This window comes from Solenopsis invicta, chromosome 4, assembly GCF_016802725.1.
Source record: "Solenopsis invicta isolate M01_SB chromosome 4, UNIL_Sinv_3.0, whole genome shotgun sequence".
Lineage (NCBI taxonomy): Eukaryota > Metazoa > Arthropoda > Insecta > Hymenoptera > Formicidae > Solenopsis > Solenopsis invicta.
This window is the reverse complement of record NC_052667.1, coordinates 19,604,721-19,626,734: the sequence shown is the minus strand read 5'-3', so window position 1 is coordinate 19,626,734 and position 22,014 is coordinate 19,604,721. Positions and strand designations below refer to the sequence as shown.

The 22,014-nt window shown below is 28.6% G+C and overlaps 1 protein-coding gene across 1 annotated transcript; it reads right to left on the bottom strand.

Moving 5' to 3' along the window:
• Positions 1–3,380: 3,380 nt before the first annotated feature.
• On the bottom strand, positions 3,381–21,675 carry LOC113004541. Its single transcript, XM_026138124.2, is given in 13 exon segments — positions 3,381–3,591; positions 3,669–3,791; positions 4,384–4,415; positions 4,492–4,741; positions 4,785–5,030; positions 5,459–5,547; positions 7,058–7,384; positions 11,676–11,832; positions 11,909–12,124; positions 14,133–14,336; positions 15,434–15,638; positions 16,442–16,740; positions 21,400–21,675. Coding segments are annotated over 13 exon segments (2,601 nt in total). The 3' UTR covers positions 3,381–3,414.
• Positions 21,676–22,014: the final 339 nt, after the last annotated feature.

The following is a 22,014-nucleotide window of genomic DNA, read 5'->3' as shown; positions in this document are numbered from 1 at the left end:
GTAGGTTTATTCGATATCGGCACCTTTGATCTGATAATTACAAGATTACCATGTTGCTAGTTGTGCGTGGATCCAATAGCGTTTTCGACCGTAGTGTTTTAACTCAACCTGAGTCGGGTTAATGACACTATATGCTGAAATCGTCCAATTAGAATTTAACCGCCATAGTGCTAGTTAAAATTGTGCTACTCGGTCATGCGCAAAGGACAATTTTTTCCGTGTTTTATGTCGGAATGAACCTACGTAATATTTGAACCATTTGATGCCACTGATTATATTTTAAATCAGCTTTTTTGTATGCTTTGCAGCTCACATCCTGTAGAATTGATCGTTTCTCAACTTCAAATATTAATCTATTTTCTCTTTTACTAATCCAAATTTTCATTTTTGGAGGCATTTTGTCAATTGCTCTTCTATACACAAATATCTTATTCATCAACTATATCAATTCAGTGAATTTTTGCATTACAATTAACTGTAATTTTATTCGAATAGCACACATAATGTGTACCATATTATATACAAAAAAATTTTCTCCGGAGAAGTAGTTTGGAATGTTACAGTTTTAAAAAATAATAGATTAGTAAATAAACTTGAAAAATAAACTTGCAAAATGTAACGTGAAATAACATAAAAATATAATCTATTCTCTTAAATCAAATAAAAAATCTTATATTCTTTAAAAAAAAAGTAAACTAGCATAAATATATAATATATAAAAGATAATTGATTAAATTTTGTTTATAATGAAACTTACCAATATTATCTCCACGTTGCATTTACGGAACCACGGTTGTTTCTTGTTACCATCGTAGAAATTTGTAAAATAATATATGCCTTTATATCTGGATTCGTTTACTATTATATTTTGAGTATTTTTCCATGTATCTTCCTTAAATATACTTGTAAGGTCCTTGAACTTCCATATTACTGTCTATCGGTTCCTCGGCGCCTATTTTCGCGAAGTGATCTCCCAATTCGTTACCCGTAAATCCTACGTGAGCCGGGATCCATACGTATACTATCTTTTTGTTATGAATATCTAGTATGTAACTAGATATTTTGTTATGAATATCTAGTATGTTTAAATCGAGTATGTAACTTTTTTACTTCTAATATATATTGATTCCTATATACACTAATGCTGTTATTGGTTATTGCTTGTAATGTTAACAAACTATCTGAGAAAATCACGACATTATTAAAAGTTTCTATTCTTTTGAGCGCTATTTTCAGAGCCGTCGAGATTGCTGCTGCCTCTGCCGAAAATACGGAGCATTCTTTAGGTAAACTAAAAAAATAATTGTCCTCTTCCTCTTCTAAAATAACGCTTGCTCCCGCAAATACAGATTGTTGAGACTTCGAACCGTCTGTGTACATCCAAGGACTTTGATTCTGTCCATCCAAATTTTCCAAACTGAGAAGTCGCTATCTTTCTACATACTTACACTTTATGATTAGCGTAATGACCAATAAGCTCTAGTCGTTTCATTAATCATTAACTGCGAGTATGTAGAAAGTGGTGACTTCTTAGACTTTTCTAAATAGCGACGTCATCCGCAAATTGAAAAATCTGAATTGAGTCGTCCGTATTTTGTGATTCTATTTGTGTATAATGCATATAAAATGGGACTTAATACCGCTCCCTGAGGTAAACCTCTGTATACTTTCCTAATCTCTGTTGTTTGATTATCTATGATAAAAGTGATTTCTCTGTGTTTAAGCTAGTTTTTAATAAAATTGCAAATGCCTGAAGGGCAGTTATCTTCTTTAAGTTTTTTAATCATTACCTTAAAGTCAACATTATCGTAAGCGGATGCTACATTCAAGAAGGCTGCAAGAGTGTAACTACTAGACAAATTGGCGCTCTTCGCTCTTCGATATCCGCTATCGTTTTCGTGAGGTTTTCCATGCAAGATTTTCCTTTTCGGAATCCGTTCTGCATATTATCCAGTTTTCCATTTCTCTCGAGCCACCATATCAGTCTTTCGTTAATTAATCTCTCCATTAGTTTACATATACATGACGACAAAGCGAACTTACTTTATCTTTACCAATTTTATCGATAAAAATAACTTGGTAATTATTCCAGTCCGAGGGAATCCATTTTTCTTTCCATATAATATTGTAGATATCCAATAACAGATAACAGTTGTTGTCCGTTCGGAAGTAAGTTTTTCAACATTAAGTAATCAACATTATCTAATCCAGGAGTCGAGTTTTTCCTGATCATGTATATGGCTCGAAGTAATTCGTTCATGGAAAATTTGTCGTTTATCTTATTAGTAGTTTGTTCTTCTATTTCATTGTCTTCTTTTATTATTTCCTCAACCCACGGAGGATAAGTTTTCGTTCATAAAGAAAATTGTCTTAATTCTGTTACTTCCTGTATAATTATATGTGTTTTCTTGTCAGAGTAAATTGCAGCTTCATTTTTTTAATCTTAAAATATTGCTTGAAATCGAAGTTATGTGGACTTTGAAGAATTTTATTGTACTTTTAGTAAAATTTAATTAAGTTTAGTTACAATTAGTCTTATTAAAATTTTACTTATTTTTGCTCAATTTTGTTAAATTTTACTACAATTTCATGGAAATTATAATAAAATTATAATTATATTAAAATTATAATTAAAAGTAAAATTATAATAAAAGTGTTCGAAGTCCATGTTGTTACTATTGTGATTTTGGGTAAATTTTAATAGAACATTTTCTTTTTGTATAGATTTTTAAAATACAAGTATTTTAAAAATCTATGTATTAGAATATTAATAAGTACAATTAAATTGTGTATTTGTTGACCAAACTTTATTTTGTAAGTTCCGACTGATAAAAAAATGCATACTAATTCAGATAATATATATATATATATATATTTATATTTTAATTTGTTTTGTTAATGTTGATTACAATTATTGTTTTCCGAAGAATGATCAATTCCTTGCAATTTTAATATTCTTCTGCGTTGGAGTTTTGATATTGATAAATTTCTGTAACGGAGAAAAATTACTTTGCCATATCAATACAGTACAAAATATTTTTAAAATATTTTATAAAAAAATTTAAATATTTTTAAAATATTTCGCAAATATTTTCAAAATATTTCTATGTCCATCAGATCCTGTCAAAAAATATTTTAAAGAATATTCTAAAAATTATTAACAGAACCTTTTTAAAATATTATTGAAATCTTTTTAAAATATTTCTCGTAATAATTTTTGGGTAAAAATATTTTTGAAAATGTTTGTAACAGATTTTTAAAATGTTTCAAACTATCCGTGCGCGTCGTGTTAAAACTTTTTTGAAAATATTTCTCAATATTTTTTGGAAAAAAAATTAAGAAATATTTTTTTGGAATATTTCAAAATATTTTGTATGTTGTATGGGTACAAAACAAACTTAAAATTAAATTTTATTATACAAACTCTCTGATTTCATTAACAATATTTTCAAGTGCGACAGGAATTGCTGTACGCCTGAAATGCTGCATTTCTGAGAAGAAGATTGACTTCTTGTAAGGCAAATTCATATACGACTCATGAATGAAATCAATTAATAAATTAAAAGCTCTTTTATAATTATCCATAAGCAGCTGCAACACAAAATAACAATCACGTTCACAGTATCATATTAAATGTAATTAAGAGCAACATAAAAGTAATGTATTACCACTAAAGTAAAAAAGCCAGGATGGCTTTCGTGATAGTCCAAATACAATTTTCTACTTCCTATAACAAGTTCGACGTATGTATTTTTTAATGTTTTTGCTTTTTCTTCGTGTATTATTTCCTCCTGATATTAAATATAAAAATTAGATTGATACAAAAAAAATAAAAAAAAAATAATAATAATAATGAAACAGTAAAAAGTTGCTTTCATATGATATTTTCTTTTGAACTAAATAGCTTTTACTACTGTTATTTTTTCATTTGTACACAAAGAAAAAAATATTCAAAGTACACTAAAGTACTCATACTCAATATCTAAAGTACTAAAATACTTATACTAAAAGTATTATTTTGATTGCTTTAAAATACACGGAAAGAATTTTTTTTAAATTTAGCGATGCAATCACCGCTGCTAATCAGTAGTGACCCGTGCTATCTAAAACTGTCTCGGATATTTTACCCGGGCACGACTTATAGCGGCATATTCTTGGACAAAAGCCGACATGGATTTCGAAGAATTTTATTATTATTTTAGTTAAAATTTATTAAAATATATACTATTTTATAATAGGAATAACATAAATTTGGTAAATAGTTACAGAATTACTAAAATATTACTATTTAGTAACATTTAGTAAATGTATACTATTTTATAATATAAAAGTTTTTACATTTTACTAAAATTTAACAAAAATTTGCTAAAAATATAGCAAAACTCTTCGAATTGTTGGTTCATGATTATCATGATCTTGAGGATAAATTCTAAGAGTAAATTCTTTCCGTGTATGTAAATCATATCATCGTATTATCAATTGAAATGTAACAGAAGAAATTTATCGAATGAAATTGATAACTTTTTCCCAAAAAAATATTTAAAGTATATACAATTTCTGTTGCTTCTTCGGAAGATGTCGATTCGTCGAAATCATCTTCAAACTGATCAGACATGCTTCTCACCAAGGTAGTTCGACGTTGCAACATCTTCGACCTGCGCTCTTCACGTTTTGTCTCTTCGTCGTCGACAATAATATTGGATTGCTCATCCAATAATACCTATTTATTAATGTTGATAATGTTGATAAAATGTTTTAATTTAATTCACTTAAATGCTTCGTACTTTTAATCCTGCCGTCGCGTGTTTTTTTCCTTCAGATGGCATTCGATCAAATGATTTTGTAATATGTTCTTTAATCTTTACTTCTGTCAATGTAACGCGTTTCTTTTTCAACACCATTGTCTCGCTCCTTTGTAGTACGACTTTTGGTAACATCGTCTTATTTTCCAATTTTATGTCGGTAGTTGTCGCCCCATTTTGTGATCTTGCGGAGATGTCGTAAATTGGAAGTTTTAGACGATTTATTATCTAACGACGTACACATACATTTAGCAGAATTTTCTAATACATATATTACATTGTAAAAAATTAAGGAGGTTCTCATAATATAAAAACTTGATTAAATTTTGAGAATAAGTTTCTGATTAATATACAAGCACGCTTAAATTTTTTAAAATTTTTGACCCTACAGATTTCATTAAATCACTTTCTAAAATAGCATTGAGTATCTTATATGTTAAATAATTTAATCACATTTTATTTAATTACAAAACATAAAAAAATTGGAAGAACTATATTCATAAGAAAGAATGACGTTTAAAGAAAATTTTGATATTAAAAAATATATAGTTTTGTCATATCATTTTCATGTAAGGGGCCATCCACAATATACGGAGCAAGCATAAAGGCTTACTCCAGCACCAAGAGTAAGAAATAAAAATAATTTATTTGCTTACACCCTCGTACTCCAGCTTCTTACACCGGAAGTACGTATCTGTACACTTACTCTTGCTATTTACACCAAGCTTACTCCACGTATTGTAGACTAAGAGTAAAATTCATAAATAAAATTATAGAATTCTCTTTAAGTAACATCATATTAGTGAAAATGTCACTTGTATTAACATTTAAAGTTTTCCTAAATATCTTTTTACTCAATTTTTTCACTTTTTTATCAATATCTATCAATATTATAAAAAATAAGTTTAAATAACAAATTATCTTTTTCATTGCTTAAATTTAATTCGTTCTTTATATTATAGGCGAGTTTTTTAAATCATCAGTTGATCAATTGCCTCAGCAAACGGAAACGGATTTAAAATGTTTAAAATACATAGAAATGAATTCAAAAAATCAAGAATTAGGATGTGGCAGTGATCACACGAAACCATTTTTATCTAATTAAAGTTTACGAATTCCTTAAATCTATTTTAATTTATGAAAAGTGAAATCAAGAGACGCGGTCGTGTTTCGGCACTAAATCAAACGCAGCGAGCAAACCGCTTTTCTTTATTGAAGTTACAGAATTTCTATTTTTTTTTTAATTTAAAAAAGTTATACGGGTTATATAATCCATTTTAATCCGTGATATAGGATTGAAATGACTTAATTGCTATTTTTTAATCTAAAATGTATTCAAATGAATTAAAATGGATTACAAATTTTTAATTCATTTCCGTTTACTAGAGCATTATGCACAAATGCAGCTTTTGTAGAATGAAGTTACATTTTTGCATGTTGCGATTGATTAATCGATGAATTAAAAAACTCACCCAATATGGTGATATGGCTAGATTCTAGATAAGAAAATTGCTGAATAGCGGATGGCCTATAACAACATAAAACCATATATCTGGCCAGGTACCGAATTTTTATCGGATATTCAATAATTTCAAACAAATTTAGAAAATGATATTAGATTGCTGCTAAGAAGCAGCCAATCTCTCAAAAATGATGTTAGATCGAGAAAAATTGATAGATGAGATTACGTTTCGTCCTTGATCGGCGCCCCCTTATTTTATTTTCTATTTGATTTACATTAATAATAAATCTTTACACAAGAGATGACTAATACAATACATTAATATTGTTAAATTATTCCAACACATCAATTATTTTGGCAAAACATTTATCTACACTTGTCATATATCGTGTTGATCTGCTTAATATAAATTAGTTGTTAATTTAAAATACCAGTTTAGTTAAAAATAAGGATACTCAAACGTAATGTTTTAACACGTTTAAGCTAATAAAAAATGATTTGTTTAAAAGCTTATTATGATTGGTATATATCCAAGAGAATCTGGATTTCGAATCCAATGACGCAAACTTTTATACGTTTAATATAAAATTTTGGCCGGATATATTAACGGATTTTTACTAATATCTGATTGGATCGGACAGTAATAAAAGAGTCGAACACCGGAATATTTTTCGGATGTTCGACAAATCTTTAATTCGTTTTCTTTATTATTTGGAATATGACAATATAAAAAGCTCTTATATTATAAAATATATATGATTAAAAAATTATATTTTCTTTCATTTTTTTAAACTTGAGAACGTCCTTAAGTTAACTTTTTCAAGCCAAACCTCATCCAAAATTTCTTTGATAAAATTTAATATACAACTAGCGCTTTCCTCTTCTTCCTCCCAGTATGTGCCTATTTTAATAGTAGACAAATTTTCCATGTTGTTTTGAATCCACGTATAGACATCAAATCTTTCTCGTATCCAGCTTCTATGAAGTTCGACGCTCTGTGAAAATACCAAGACTGCTTTCAAATTTGGATACCGTTTGGAAAGTTCCGTGATCGCGTATAGATTCATTTGCGTAAGTCCTATTTTGTGTTCAGATATCAACGAGCTAATCTGATTTACATCTGTAAAAAGAGATACAATTTACTAACATTACATAACAACTTTCGTGAAAGTGTTTTTTAGAATTTTTTTGCATAATTTTTGAGTTTCTATATAAATTTCAAAAGTCTTCAAAATATTTATATAGTATAATTAAAAAAGTTATAATTAAAAAAGTTTTCAAAATTGTTATACCACTAAAACTCAGCATTTTTCAGAAATGCTGAGAAAGTTGATATTTTTTTCTAGCATTCTTTATATGTAATGTAAATTCTAATATATGAGAAATTTCTAAGTTTTTTTGCTTAATAATATTTGAATTTCAATAAAATTTGAAGAAATATAAGATATTTTTAAAAAACTTTTATAAATCTAAAATATGAAAAATTCTTAAAAACGATATAAGATATTAAGAAAATGTTTTCACCAAAAAATATTCTAAGTTAACGAAATATCGTATTAATAATAAATTAATGTAACCAAAGCATTAATAAAATTTAGTTTTAATATGTATTATGAATTTTAAAATTAATGTTATATCTGAGTACAATTTTCTTTAAATGCTAAGAAAGTTGTATATACACTACTAAAAAAAAATAGGGAACACTTTCCAGACACCAAAAATTAGGCTATTTTCAAATGACTGTAACTCGGTGAAAAATCATCGTAGATAAAAAAAAAAAGCATTTTGAAGCTTGAAGATCGAGCTTTAACGTTCTACCAGCAGATTTTCAAAATTCTTTTAACTTTCTTGTCTTATGCAGTAAAAAAGCACACCTTGTTTTGTTCGTTAAAATTTTGTATTTTTGACACTTTGCAGATCGACCAACAAATTTTTTTCGAATAATTCAAGTAAAATTTCATAAACTACAACATTTTACCTACAAAATGCTTTTTTAAAAATTTCTCTACGATTTTTTTTAACCGAGTTACGCAACTTTGAAGCTAAACCTGCATTTTTTACAAATGATATCCGTACTCCGTGAAAAATCATCGTAGACAAAAAATCAAAAAACCATTTTAAAGCTCGAAGTTTCAGCTTTAACATGCTATTAACGGTTTTCAAAAATTTTTTCAATTTCTTAGTACTATGCCCCAAAAAAGATACACTGTTTTTTCCTTAAAATAACGTATTTTTAACAGCCTGTAGCTCAATAAAAAAATTTTTCTCGACAAATCCAATACAAGTGCCATAAAGTATGACATTTTCTCTACAAAATGCTTTTTTTAAAATTTTTTCTACGATTTTTTTTGACCGAGTTACAAGACTTCGAAGATATACATTTTTTACAGTACATTTTTCCGAAAAATGACGTCTACCGCCGACATTAGCATTACCCAATGTGCACCACGAGGTTGCCAGTCAGATTTTTGCACATCGTGTGTGTGTGTGTGTGTGTGTATGTGTGTGTGTGTGTGTCACAGCAGAGATAAGGAGCCCACAGTTCGTCACTTCTGCAGTATTTAACGACTCCAAACCTTTTTCACTGTGTATGTGTGTGTGTGTGTGTCACAGCAGAGATAAGGAGCCCACAGTTCGTCACTTCTGCAGTATTTGACGACTCCAAACCCTCTTTACTGTGTATGTGTGTATGTGTGTGTGTGTGTGTGTGTGCGCGCGCGCGTGCGTGCGTGCGTGTGTGTGTGTGTGTGTGTGTGTGTGTGTGTGTGTGTGTATCACAGCAGAGATAAGAACCCCGCAGTTTGTCACTTCTGCAGTATTTAATGACTCCCTCTCTGCTGTGTGTGTATGCGCTCGCGCGCATGAGAGTTCAGTAGTGTGTATTTCCTCCTCTCTGATCAATTACTGCTTGCAAGCGTTCTCGCATATTTATACATGTTGCAATACAATCTTGCGGAATGTTGTGCCAAATTTCCGTTAAAATTTCTCCCAATTTTTCTAAATTTCGTAGCTGTTCCTCGCGACGCCTTAATCGTCGTTCCATTTCATCCCAAATGTGCTCGATTGGATTTAAGTCCGGACTATTGGTGGGATGATTTAACAGTCTAATTGCGTGTCGTTGAAAAAAACGTCGCGTTATATTCGCCGTATGAGGTCGAGCGTTGTCCTGCATGAAAATAAAGTTCCGACAGGTTCGATTTAATAGCAAAACGTGTGGTCGTAGAATATCGTTGATATAACGAACACACACGAAATACACGCCATTGAACACTCATGCGCGCGCGCGCATACACACACAGTAGAGAGGGTTTGGAGTCATTAAATACTGCAAAAGTGACAAACTGCGGGGTCCTTATCTCTGCTGTGATATACACACACACACACACACACACACACACACACACACACACACACATATACACAGTAAAGAGGGTTTGGAGTCGTTAAATAGTGCAGAAGTGACGAACTGTGGGCTCCTTATCTCTGCTGTGATACACACACACACACACACACACACACACACACATATACACACATACACAGTAAAGAGGGTTTGGAGTCGTCAAATACTGCAGAAGTGACGAACTGTGGGCTCCTTATCTCTGCTGTGATACACACACACATATACACAGTAAAGAGGGTTTGGAGTCGTTAAATAGTGCAGAATGGACGAACTGTGGGCTCCTTATCTCTGCTGTGACACACACACACACATACACACACACACACACACACACGATGTGCAAAAATCCGACTGGCAACCTCCACGTGGTGCACATTGGGTAATACTAATGTCGGCGGTAGACGTCATTTTTCGGAAAAATGTACTGTAAAAAATGTATATCTTCGAAGTATTGTAACTCGGTCAAAAAAAAATCGTAGAAAAAATTTTAAAAAAAGCATTTTGTAGAGAAAATGTCATACTTTATGGCACTTGTATTGGATTTGTCGAGAAAAATTTTTTTATTGAGCTACAGGCTGTTAAAAATACGTTATTTTAAGGAAAAAACAGGGTATCTTTTTTGGGGCATAGTACTAAGAAATTGAGAAAATTTTTGAAAACCGTTAATAGCATGTTAAAGCTGAAACTTCGAGCTTTAAAATGGTTTTTTGATTTTTTGTCTACGATAATTTTTCACGGAGTACGGATATCATTTGTAAAAAATGCAGGTTTAGCTTCAAAGTTGCGTAACTCGGTTAAAAAAAATCGTAGAGAAATTTTTAAAAAAGCATTTTGTAGGTAAAATGTTGTAGTTTATGAAATTTTACTTGAATTATTCGAAAAAAATTTGTTGGTCGATCTGCAAAGTGTCAAAAATACGAAATTTTAACGAACAAAACAAGGTGTGCTTTTTTACTGCATAAGACAAGGAAGTTAAAAGAATTTTGAAAATCTGCTGATAGAACGTTAAAGCTCGATCTTCAAGCTTCAAAATGCTTTTTTTATTTTTTATCTACGATGATTTTTCACCGAGTTACAGTCATTTGAAAATAGCCTAATTTTTGGTGTCTGGAAAGTGTTCCCTATTTTTTTTTGAGTAGTGTATATATATATATATATATATATATATATATATATATTCCATACAGCACACTCATGTTGAATGAACATTTCAGCAACATTAAAGTGAAAGATTGCGAATATTGTAGCAACATCGCGAAATGTTGGTTCAACGTTGAAAAGAAACGTTTATCAGAAACGTCTAATATTCATTGAATCTATATCTTACAGACATCGCAATTCAACATTGAATCAACATTGATTCTACATTTATTCAACGAATAAAATTGAATTTATTTCCTTTAGCATATAAATGGTCAAGAAGAGGACTTGGTTGACATTATCAATCTAAACTCACACATCCATCCATATCATTCCACGCGCTCGTCATCTAACGTATATTTCATAAAATTTAATTTTACTTACGTGACTTCATATTTTTGTCAGTTTTGATAAAAAAAAGATATCGATAATAATTTGTTCAATATCATTTTACCGTTGCAACAGCAATCAATGAACAAACGTTGCGTTAATAATTAATGTAGAGAAATAAATAGATTCAACATTAAAAATCATTCGCTTTCAACATTTAGCATTGCAATATCTCAGCAATGTTAAATTCTTTCAACGTTCTGTGCTATATGGAAATTATATCTTTACTAATATTTCTTATAAATGTAAATTCTAAAATATTCTAAGATTTCTCATTCTATAATTTCCAAAGAAAATCTATAAAATTTGAAGAAGTCAATTTTTAGAAATCTTTATAAATCCAAATTTCTTAATAAAAATTTCTTGAAAATATTATGAGAACTTTTTCACCAGAAAATATTTAGTACAAATTAATTAATTAATATAAGCAATATTACATTAATAATTAATAAACTTATGTAGATACTAATGCACTAACGGAATCCGTAACTATCGCCCAAGAGATCCAGAATTACTAAAAATTCGCTACGTCGCGCCATATCGTTAAAATCTTCCCTTTGTATAAGAATAAAAGCTTTACGTTCATCATCGTCTACGCATATCTTCTTCGTGGTATGCCAACGACAGTATTTTACCTGCAAGATTGTATTCCACTATATCCTTGAGAGTCTAAACTTTAAGAAAGATTAGTTGCAGAATTTCAAGGATTACTTTGTCGGGAAAAGTTTCAGCCACGTGCAAGGCCAATGCCATTTTGTTCAGCGCTAACGGTCCTGTGAGTATTACCAGAGGAGGGCTGACTTCATCGTACGGTTGAATGTGAGCGTCTATTTTGGTGATGTTTAATTGCTCCAGTAATGTTAATTTCGCAACTTTACGGGCGGCTATCAAATCCAACGGCGAGGCAAATAGCTTGGCTGATGTTACCTAAAAAAATTAACAGTTATCTTGATGAAAAGAATTCTCATATTTTTAAGAATTCTTTTTTTCATATTTTAAATCAAATTAAATTATATGAAGATTTCTAAAAAAATATATCTTGAACTTCTTCGGATAAGTTTGCATTGAAAATTAAAAATTTAAGAAATTTTAGAAGTTTTAGAATACTATATGTCACGTTCAGTAGACTTCACGATTCTTTTCTTTTATAGATAGAAATCTACACCGTCGCGGCGTCAGCACAGGGTCTTGAAATTCGAACGACAAAAATCAGATACAATCACGATGAGCACACTAAGAAGAATATACTAAACCGTATGACTCCTTGTCAGATACAAAATCTCTGGATCAAAAACAAATCTATTTCTTTTGTTCCTAGTTATAAATTAAGAAAGACGAAACTCATTCGAAAGAGCCACTAAAGATATATCCTTTCTTCGAGAAATAAATAATAAACAAATTTATGCCTGATACATCCGATTGACTCGCAGATGAAACACGATAGATGATAAGGACTGTCATCTGATATCAAATATACAATTTAGCTCTTATCTCCAGAATCTTGGGGGATACTGAGTTAGTTCACGAAATCTATTCATCTTTTTTAATATAAAAGGGGCTGCAATTTGATCTAGATGAGATCATACAAACTTAGAATGATCCAGTATCTCTTTCATAATACTACTACACCTGTTTTCCATTTCCTACTTCCTTCTAGATTATTATTTAATTCCTAAAGTCTTTTTTTTTAATTTTTTCCCCAATCCACTGCAGCACTTCATAAATTATACTTTCTGCTGAAAAATTTCACTACAAAAGCCTCATTATACCCGCTTAAATAGTTTGTAAAAAATTCATTTATAATTTTTTATATTAATTAATATCTATATTAATTTAAATAATTGATGGTCTATTTCAAATGTCAACTTCTCCTTTATAATTTTTCATCGTATTTATTTTAATAATGTAAGATTTATTTTAAATATTAATATCTTTATTTATATCATCAGTTAAAAAAATCATCAGTATAAAAATAAATAAGTAGTCAACAGTATATTCACTTTCTATTAAATTCATTTATAACTCGATAAAAGAATTTTTATATAATTTTATAATTACGTATAATGGTTGCACATAATTTTATGTAGTCATTATGTGTATATAATTATGTACGATTATATATGCATAATTGTATATAATTATATATAATTATATATTATTGTATATATTTTAATATATATGGTCATATTTTATATATAATTATATATAACTATATATTATAAAAAACTTTTTCCCAGAAAATGATCTTCCTTTCATTCTTGCCTTACAAAAATTGTATAAGGTTTAGTCTCTGATCAAAATGATTCAATTTTTTGACTAAAAGTTAAGGATTATCAAGCGCGCTATCCTGAGTGGCGTCATAGCATCCATATAGGACATTGATCCACATTCAGGATCACATACGGCCTGTGCATTTAATTGATGACACACATGAACGCATCTTTACAGCATGTTCACGAGAAAACTTTTGTTTACTCTCTTTCGATCACACTTCTTAAATTCTATGAAATTAAAATTTTTTCTTAGGTTGGATGTAACAAATATATTTTAAGACTTTTTTATGTTTTAAACTTATAAATATTTTGTTTTAATCCTGAATTTTTTTAGATTTTATAAATTTTTTCGGAAAATATAGAGTAAGGAACTTTAGATCTAAAATTAATCAGAAATACTTTTAAAAAATAATACAGAAATAAAAAATTATATTAATACTTCTAAGAAAAATTTTCATTATCTTGTTGACAAAAATTTTTACAATATATTACAAAATATCTGGTAGAAAAAATTTTACAAACTAAAATTGTCATCATAAGATTTAGTATTTTTTTTATTTAGAAAATTTTTAATTTCTCTCTATTTTTCAAAGAAATCTGCTTTATAACTTTATTTATAAGAATTTTCTATTCATCTTATGTATAATTAAAATTATCCATACCTTTTCTTCCTCAAACACCTCAACGTTGTCAATAAATTTAATACTTGATAAGAAGGATATCAATACGTTTCGATAATTGGGCCACTTTGTGCAGGTGTTACCTCTTAAGTCAACTTCGAATATTGAGCCCTTCAAATTCAATACCTCCAATAGGTCACTGATTCTATTAAACTTTAGATCTACGAAGCGTAAGTTGTACGCGTCCTAAAATATCACGTAAACAGAATTTATAAATATTCTAGCGTGCAATTAGCATTCTTAATTTTTTTGAAAAATAAAATCTGAGAAAGAACCAGGTATTTTTTTTTTTTTTTAGAAATATGAAAAATTAATCGTGATAATAAGATACAACTTTTTTTAATTTTTCGGAAAAAAAAATTGAAAAAAAAATCAGTTTTTTTCTATTTTTCTCGAAAATTAGAAAAAAATAAGACGTTGTTTAACACAATTTAACAACAAAAAGATAAAATTAGCATTTTTTGGAGTTTATTAACGCCGCATACAAATCTGGTTTCCAAATTTTTCTATCAAATCATAATTTCAAGAAATTTACAATTAAAATTGCAAAAAGCACCATTCTTATTTTAGAACATATATTTACAATAATTTTATTATGTATACCGTGTGATTTTTTACATTGCTGTAACTTTTTTATAATATATAATTTAAAAACTAGGATTGAGGTTTAGAAAAAGCATTAGCTATCCTGTTAATCCTGTGGGCATATTTTGTTCGTTATTCTCAATGTGAAGAATGCATAAAAGTTCAAAGAGGTACCTAAGACCCTTGTGTAGATAACTTATAAGTTTTCTGGATATTTTAAGATTTCTGAGATTCTCTTCGAGGTCAGTGCTCATTATTCATTAATTATATAACATATACACAATAATAATAATAAGCAATATAAACAAAAATAATATTTATTACAATCCTTTATCTATTATTTTATAATGTCCAATTAATGAAATTGTATTCATTGGGGTAAAATTATGATTTGCCAATTTTTTAAAAATATCAATTTTTGATACTTTAAATATCTAAACTTTTTGGAACAATTCATATTGAACTATTTAAAAATTTGAGATAATTTTACTTAAAGTACTTAAAGTACTCATTATTTTGATAATTTTTGCAACACAATTAAAAAAAGTTGTTATTACTTGAAAATAAAATATTTTTGATTCGGGTCTTGTTTATTGTCTTTATTAAACTCTGAAATATCGATTTCATATATTATAAGTTAAAAAATATGTTTTTTATTCAGAAATAAGAATTCTAATTTACTTCTTTGCGATGATTACTTTAAAAAAGCTCAAGTTTGATAGTTTGTTGTAACCCAGGAAAATTATTTGCAGTTTCGGTAACATGTTTATGCCACGATCGGGTATGGCCGATCTAAATGATGTTATGCAGTTGCCTTCTAAATTCAGTTCCCGGATATTCAGGTTGTCCAAGTTTTCAATGCATTCGATGAGGTTGTAAGATAAATTTAAATATTGCAGATGCCTATAGATTATATAAATTATAAATACAGATTGAGTATCCTTAATGAAACAATTTTAATGAATTTTTGATGACATTTCGTTGAATTTTACGTTTATTGTGAAATCTTAAAGTCAGTAATTGATTGCTTTTTATTTCCAAAATTTTCGCAGAATAACAGTTATTATAAACCAGAACATATAATTACAAACGTAATAATTAAATAGATTTTAAAACATTAATGTAGTTATAATCATTATCGGAATTATTATCATCTTTGAAATCAAAGTCAGAATTATGTCTAACAATAGTTTCTACAGAATTTTCAAACTTGTCATCGTCAAGGAAAAATAAAAGTTTTAATGTCTCCGCGCGCGCGATGACATCTTTTTACTTTTTGTAAGGGTTGTTTGTCTCATGCTTAAAATATTAAGTGGATCCAAAAATATTAAGTTTTATAAAAATGAAAAAAAATAAAGAGTAATTAAACCAAGATCAATATGAATCTATATTAGAAATTGATATTAATTTTGTATTTATTTTCATAAAGAGTAATTTTTAATATGACATCAAACTGATGACAAAATAACATTGAAACTACAATCAGGATCACCATCATGAAACATTTTGCAGTTATGGTGCTGTCATTTTGACATTACTCATTTTGATTACTCATTTTTTCATCATATTCTGATTTAATGGAAATTGATATCATTTTGATGCGACGGCTAGACATTTTTCACTGAGTAATGAAACGTCAGGTTCATCAAAATTTTATTAAAAGTTTTTCATTAAAAATTGAAAGGCACAAAATATTATGTCTTTACTTGAAATTTTCCAAGCCAGAAATGCTTTCCAAAATATTGTGAGACAAGTTTAATCTTACAATGCTCCAGCAATTTTTTAGATCGCCAATGTCTGTCATATGATTGTAAGATAAATTTACATAGGTGAGATACCAAGGTGGCGCAAAGTCCGACAAACGTTCAATTTGATTATGTGACGCGTTCAAATACATTAAGTATGGAAGGCCGCTTAAAGGCGACAAACATGATATATTATTATTAGCAATATTAATATATTGCAAATGTCGATGGTATTGCAACATAGTGATATCTATGAGATCCTGTAAAACAAAAGAGTAGCAGCAAGTAAACATAGCACTTAAATGCTATTGTTAACTCATAGTGTTTGTTATTATCTATAATATAAAAATAATCAGATAAAGAAATAGTTTTATCTTATCTTTATCTAGATTCTAGATAATTAGAATGTATGTTATCTTCATATTTATTTTAAGAGAAAAGGCAAGGAAGTCTTCCCCTCCGATTTTGACGAACCTTTAATATGTTGTAGTACTATACTGTTGTAGTAATGTACAATATATACAATATATTTTGTCGCTTTAAGATATAAATTAACTATTGATCTTTAATATAAATAATATAATATAAATAGCATAAGCAAGAAAATAATTAAACAAAGCAACAGTATTCTTAACAATCCCATATAGCACAAAGAGATTGCAGGAACATTGCAAAATAATTTCATTGAAACATTGTAATATTGCATTTTGATTGCGAAACATTGCTGCAACATTGCTGGAAGATTGCAGCAACATTAAGATGTCCGCTTTTTGAAATATTGCATTGAAACATCCCATTTTTTCAAAATATTCACATAAATATTATTACATCACATAATTCCAATAAACAAAACAATATTTGTGTAACATTTAAAAAACATTTTTCGCAAAAAAAAAATCTCGAGAATATTTTTTCGGAAATTTCCAAGCGGTCACCCATCCAAGTCGCGACTTCGCTGAACGTTGCTTGACCTCCCCCATACAGCACAGAAAATTGCAGCAACATTGCAGCAATATTGCAATGGTGCAGATTGCAATGCAATATTACGGAGACAGTGCAGAAACATAAATTAACAATATGCCTGCAACATCTCATTGCATATGCCAGTAATATTCCGGAAACATTGCAATATCATAATTTTTTAATAAAGTAATGGTAATAAAGAACCAAAGCAGAATATTCGCATATAATAATATATTAACTTAACTCATCCCTAATAATTAATTCGCATTTAGCAAACTAAGGTCAGGTAACGTTACTAAATTTTCCGTTGAATCTCTACATTCCCTAACAGCACAACCGTCCGTACGTCGACTGTAAGAGTCGCTTCATCCAAGTTGGGCTTTCAGAGTTGACTGCAAATCGACTTTTCATACACGTCTGCAAACATTCTTCAAATGTTGACTCTAAGACGTCTAGAAAAAGGCATACGATCCCGTGGTGCTATGTGCATCATAGCATTGTTGAGAAACCTGAATATTCAAATCAATAGACGAAATAGGTCCATATATGAAGAAACCTCGATCTACATCCCATTGAACAAACAATATTTTTTAATTGTTTTGTTAATAAAATTTTTTTTATATTTAATTTAATTATTGTATTATATTGATATATATTTTCTAATTGCATTCTTATTTAAACAAATAACAAAAAAAGTTATTCCAGATGCTACTCTGCATTTGCAAAATTAGTAAAAAAAAAACTATAATTTTATATTTGTTTATATGAATACTGTGCTTTAATTATACATATTTCATTTTTTCAATAACGTATATTGACCTGATCTATCAGTTATATACACATCTCAGTATAAAGTGTTCACAAGTCATCATGATCAGTTCGCAGCAATCACGGAGGTCAAGCAACGTTCACCGGAGTCGCGACTTGGATGGGTGATCGCTTGGAAATTTCTGAAAAAAATTCCCAAAATTTTTTTTTGCAAAAAATGTTTTTTTTTAATGTTACACAAATATTGTTTTGTTCTTTGGAATCATGTGGTGTAATAATATTTATATAAATATTTTGAAAAAATTCATAACATTGCAATGCAATATTTTAAAAAGCGGACATCTTAATGTTGCTGCAATCTTCCAGCAATGCTGCAACAATGTTTCGCAATCAAAATGTAATATTACAATGTTTCAATGAAATCATTTTGCAATATTCCTGCAATCTCTCTATGCTGTATGGGTATATTCTGTCTATACTTTTCAACTTGTTTTTTATGTTATACTTGCGTGTTAATCCGAATAAAGAGAAACATTTTTTATCTTTATTAAAATGTTTTGTTTTTAAGAAATAAAGCTTTGTTATAAATAAACATGAATATATTATTTTTATATCCTAAATATTTTGTTTAATAACGACATTATTTTAAAATTATCTAACAAGAAAGAGGGCAAAATTAGCGGGTTGGTAGTGCACACGTCGTAGATCTACTGAATTGTTACTCGTTTGAATTGCGCTGCTGGCACTGCATGTTGTGTATTTTATCTTTTGCCGCCTTTCCTGTCTTTTTTATTTTTGTTTATATTGGTTAAGCAGAATAGGTTATAATGTATTTAAAACACGGATTTTTAACCCTCTAATTTTGCTTTTAAATAAGCTGGACCTATTACATGTATTTCAGTTTACTTTTTTCTTGTTCAAAAAATTTCTCTTTAATTTCTTCAGATAAATTTTTGTAAAAAATGACGCTAGGTAACAAAACTTACTTCAAAGAAACTTTGTAACGTGTTAAATTCTAATTTTAATGAAACTTTGTTACATAGATTATATAAAAAAATTAATTTAGAAAATATCATCCAGAAAAAAATTTTTTTTATGTATAATTATATAGAATTGTAAATCAAATATGTCCATATACAAGATGTCCCCATATAAGTGGCCACCTTTTTTTATCTCGTGAACTAACAGAAATAGATCCAATAAAAATAATATCAAATCATACAGTTTGAATTAAACTCTATTATAAGTGTAGCAGTTACTTAAAGAAATTACCTATGTTAAAGAACGAAGAGACATGTGTAATTTTTGCAAGGTAAAATAAATATTTTTATATGATAAAAATTGTTTCATTTTTTCTAATAAGTATAATAATGTATGATATATTAAAATTATATTTTTTACAAATTTTGTCGGTTTAAAGTTTTGCGGGCGAATGCTATCTTTTTATAAAAATTATAATATATTTACATCGCTATATTTAATGATGTATTTCAAGTTATACATTGCCAATTTTCATATTCAAATTACAATAATATAAATCACAATTATACTGGATAGTGAGTTATATAAAGATTTCACCTTTAAACTTTAAACTGGTTTATGGCAATAGTTTATATAATATTTTCTAACTTCGTATATTTACGTAACCTATGTCTCATCCAACACACTTTATACCAAAAATGTCTTTGAGACGTACCTTAGAACTATACGGATGTCTTTTAAGGGATAACACCATTGTAGAATTTTCAAAAAATTTATTTTATTTTATTTTATTTTTTTGCTTAAATGATGCTTTAAGGTCTTAGAAATAAGGTACAAAAAGTCTAAAAGCGAAGAAAGATCTCTAAGTGTCATTTTTAGAAGTTTAAATCATCATACTTATTGGTAAGATTTGAAGCGTTTGCGAAGAAATCCTTCTAATTGTAAGAATAATAAGAGGATTAGTTACCTACAGTGAATTTTTTTTTAATCGGCCAGAAGGGATCAGGGAAAAGAAAACGTCATTAAGAAAAGCCAATTATATGATGCAGGTTTCGCAAATTAAAGGTAAACGAAAAATTTCTATCTCTGTTACGTAAAACTTTAAACGCATTTTTCTCAAAATCACTCTTTTTAAACTTGCCGCACCCATAACTTCCATAAATCTTGACCGATTTACTTGAAATTTTAACTGTAGCTTCTAAAATACATTTGTTAGCGAAGTACGTACGGATTTTATGTTTCATTGTAAACTTTTTTTTAAAAAACAGTTTTTTTGCAAAATTTTTTGCCAAAAAATGAATATTTTTTTCAAACTTATGTCATTTTTACAAAAAAAATTATTTTTTATTTTTCATACGTAGTTCGCTAGCTAATGACATAAAGAATTAAAAAAAATTGGTTTTTTGTTTTAGAGCAAAAATTGGAGCAGATTTTGGTGCAGCAATAAGGCACCTTCCAAAACGAGTAGTCATCGTTGCTAAGCTTTGTCACCGCCATTTCATAATAAAAAAAATGCAAAAAATTTTTTTAATATTTCAACGTATGTAGAATAAGATACTTAAAACGGATTTTGCGTTACCGTTTTTGTTTTCTCGTAAAAAACGATTAAAGATAGACCTTTTTTGAAGGCTCTACAGTGGTGTTACGTCCCTTAAACGTCCCATGGACGTCTTTAGGACATCTGTATTGTGTGGGATATATATAAAGTTTTATTAAAATTATAATTTGACACTTTGCGAAATACTCTTGTTAGTTATATTAAATGTAATCAAAAATTGTCTTACAATTCTTCATGTAATTTTTCAAAGTTTTTATATAAATTTAAAACTTCTGCAGAATTTCTATATAGTTTTATAACTTTTTAGAAAATTGTTTACATCTTTCATAACTTTCAAAAACTGATGTACTTTTAAAAAGTGTTGTGAAAATCTACTGAAAAATTTTTCTACAATTCTTTTTATATATATTACAAATTTTTTTGTTCTACAATATTCTAAGATTTTTAACAAGATTTTTCATTCTATAATTTGTAGAAAACAAAATCTGAAAAAATTTATGGCACTTTTTCAGAAATTTTTATAAATTTAAAATATGAATTTTTAAATGTATAAGATGTAAAAAAATTTGTATCAGGACTTGTTCTAATAAAATTCTATTATTTTTTGTTTATTGGATATTAATCTTAATTATAGAATTCTCGACAATACCTTATTTTTCAAGACACATTTGCTAAGAATATAGAGACCATTTTCAGGTGATCTTGTCAGGAAAGATGAGCCGATACCTATCAATCTGTCTGACAGGAAGCCCAAACTCTCTCTATCATCTAATGACACTTCGCTCGACCTTATTTGCACTACAGGCGATTTGCTGTCCTCCCATAAATCTAAATCTAAAGCGTATCCACCCCAGTTACTATCAATGATTTGCTGTTTTTGATCGTAATGAAGAAGAGAGGACTCCCATTCGGATGGAATCTTCATAGATGTGAAAAAGCAATCATTTAAAAAATTATCAGATTATATGTTAAATCCAAAATTAATTGAGAAAAAAGAAATATACCTCTGTAGGCAAAATAAACGAAGACGAAGTGGCTGTCATTAATTGAAAATTTTCTATAGAACCGTTTTTTATATCTTCATATGAAATATATTTATCGTACTGAATATTTTTGCTCATTTTTTTGGTGTTTCATATATTTCTTTAATATTCTTTTTATATTTTTTAAATATTAACTGTATATTTCTTGATTGTATGTAGAGTCCAACAAAAAAATGTATATTTTGGCTGATTTTCAGCTTAATTTAAAGCTTTCTTCTTAC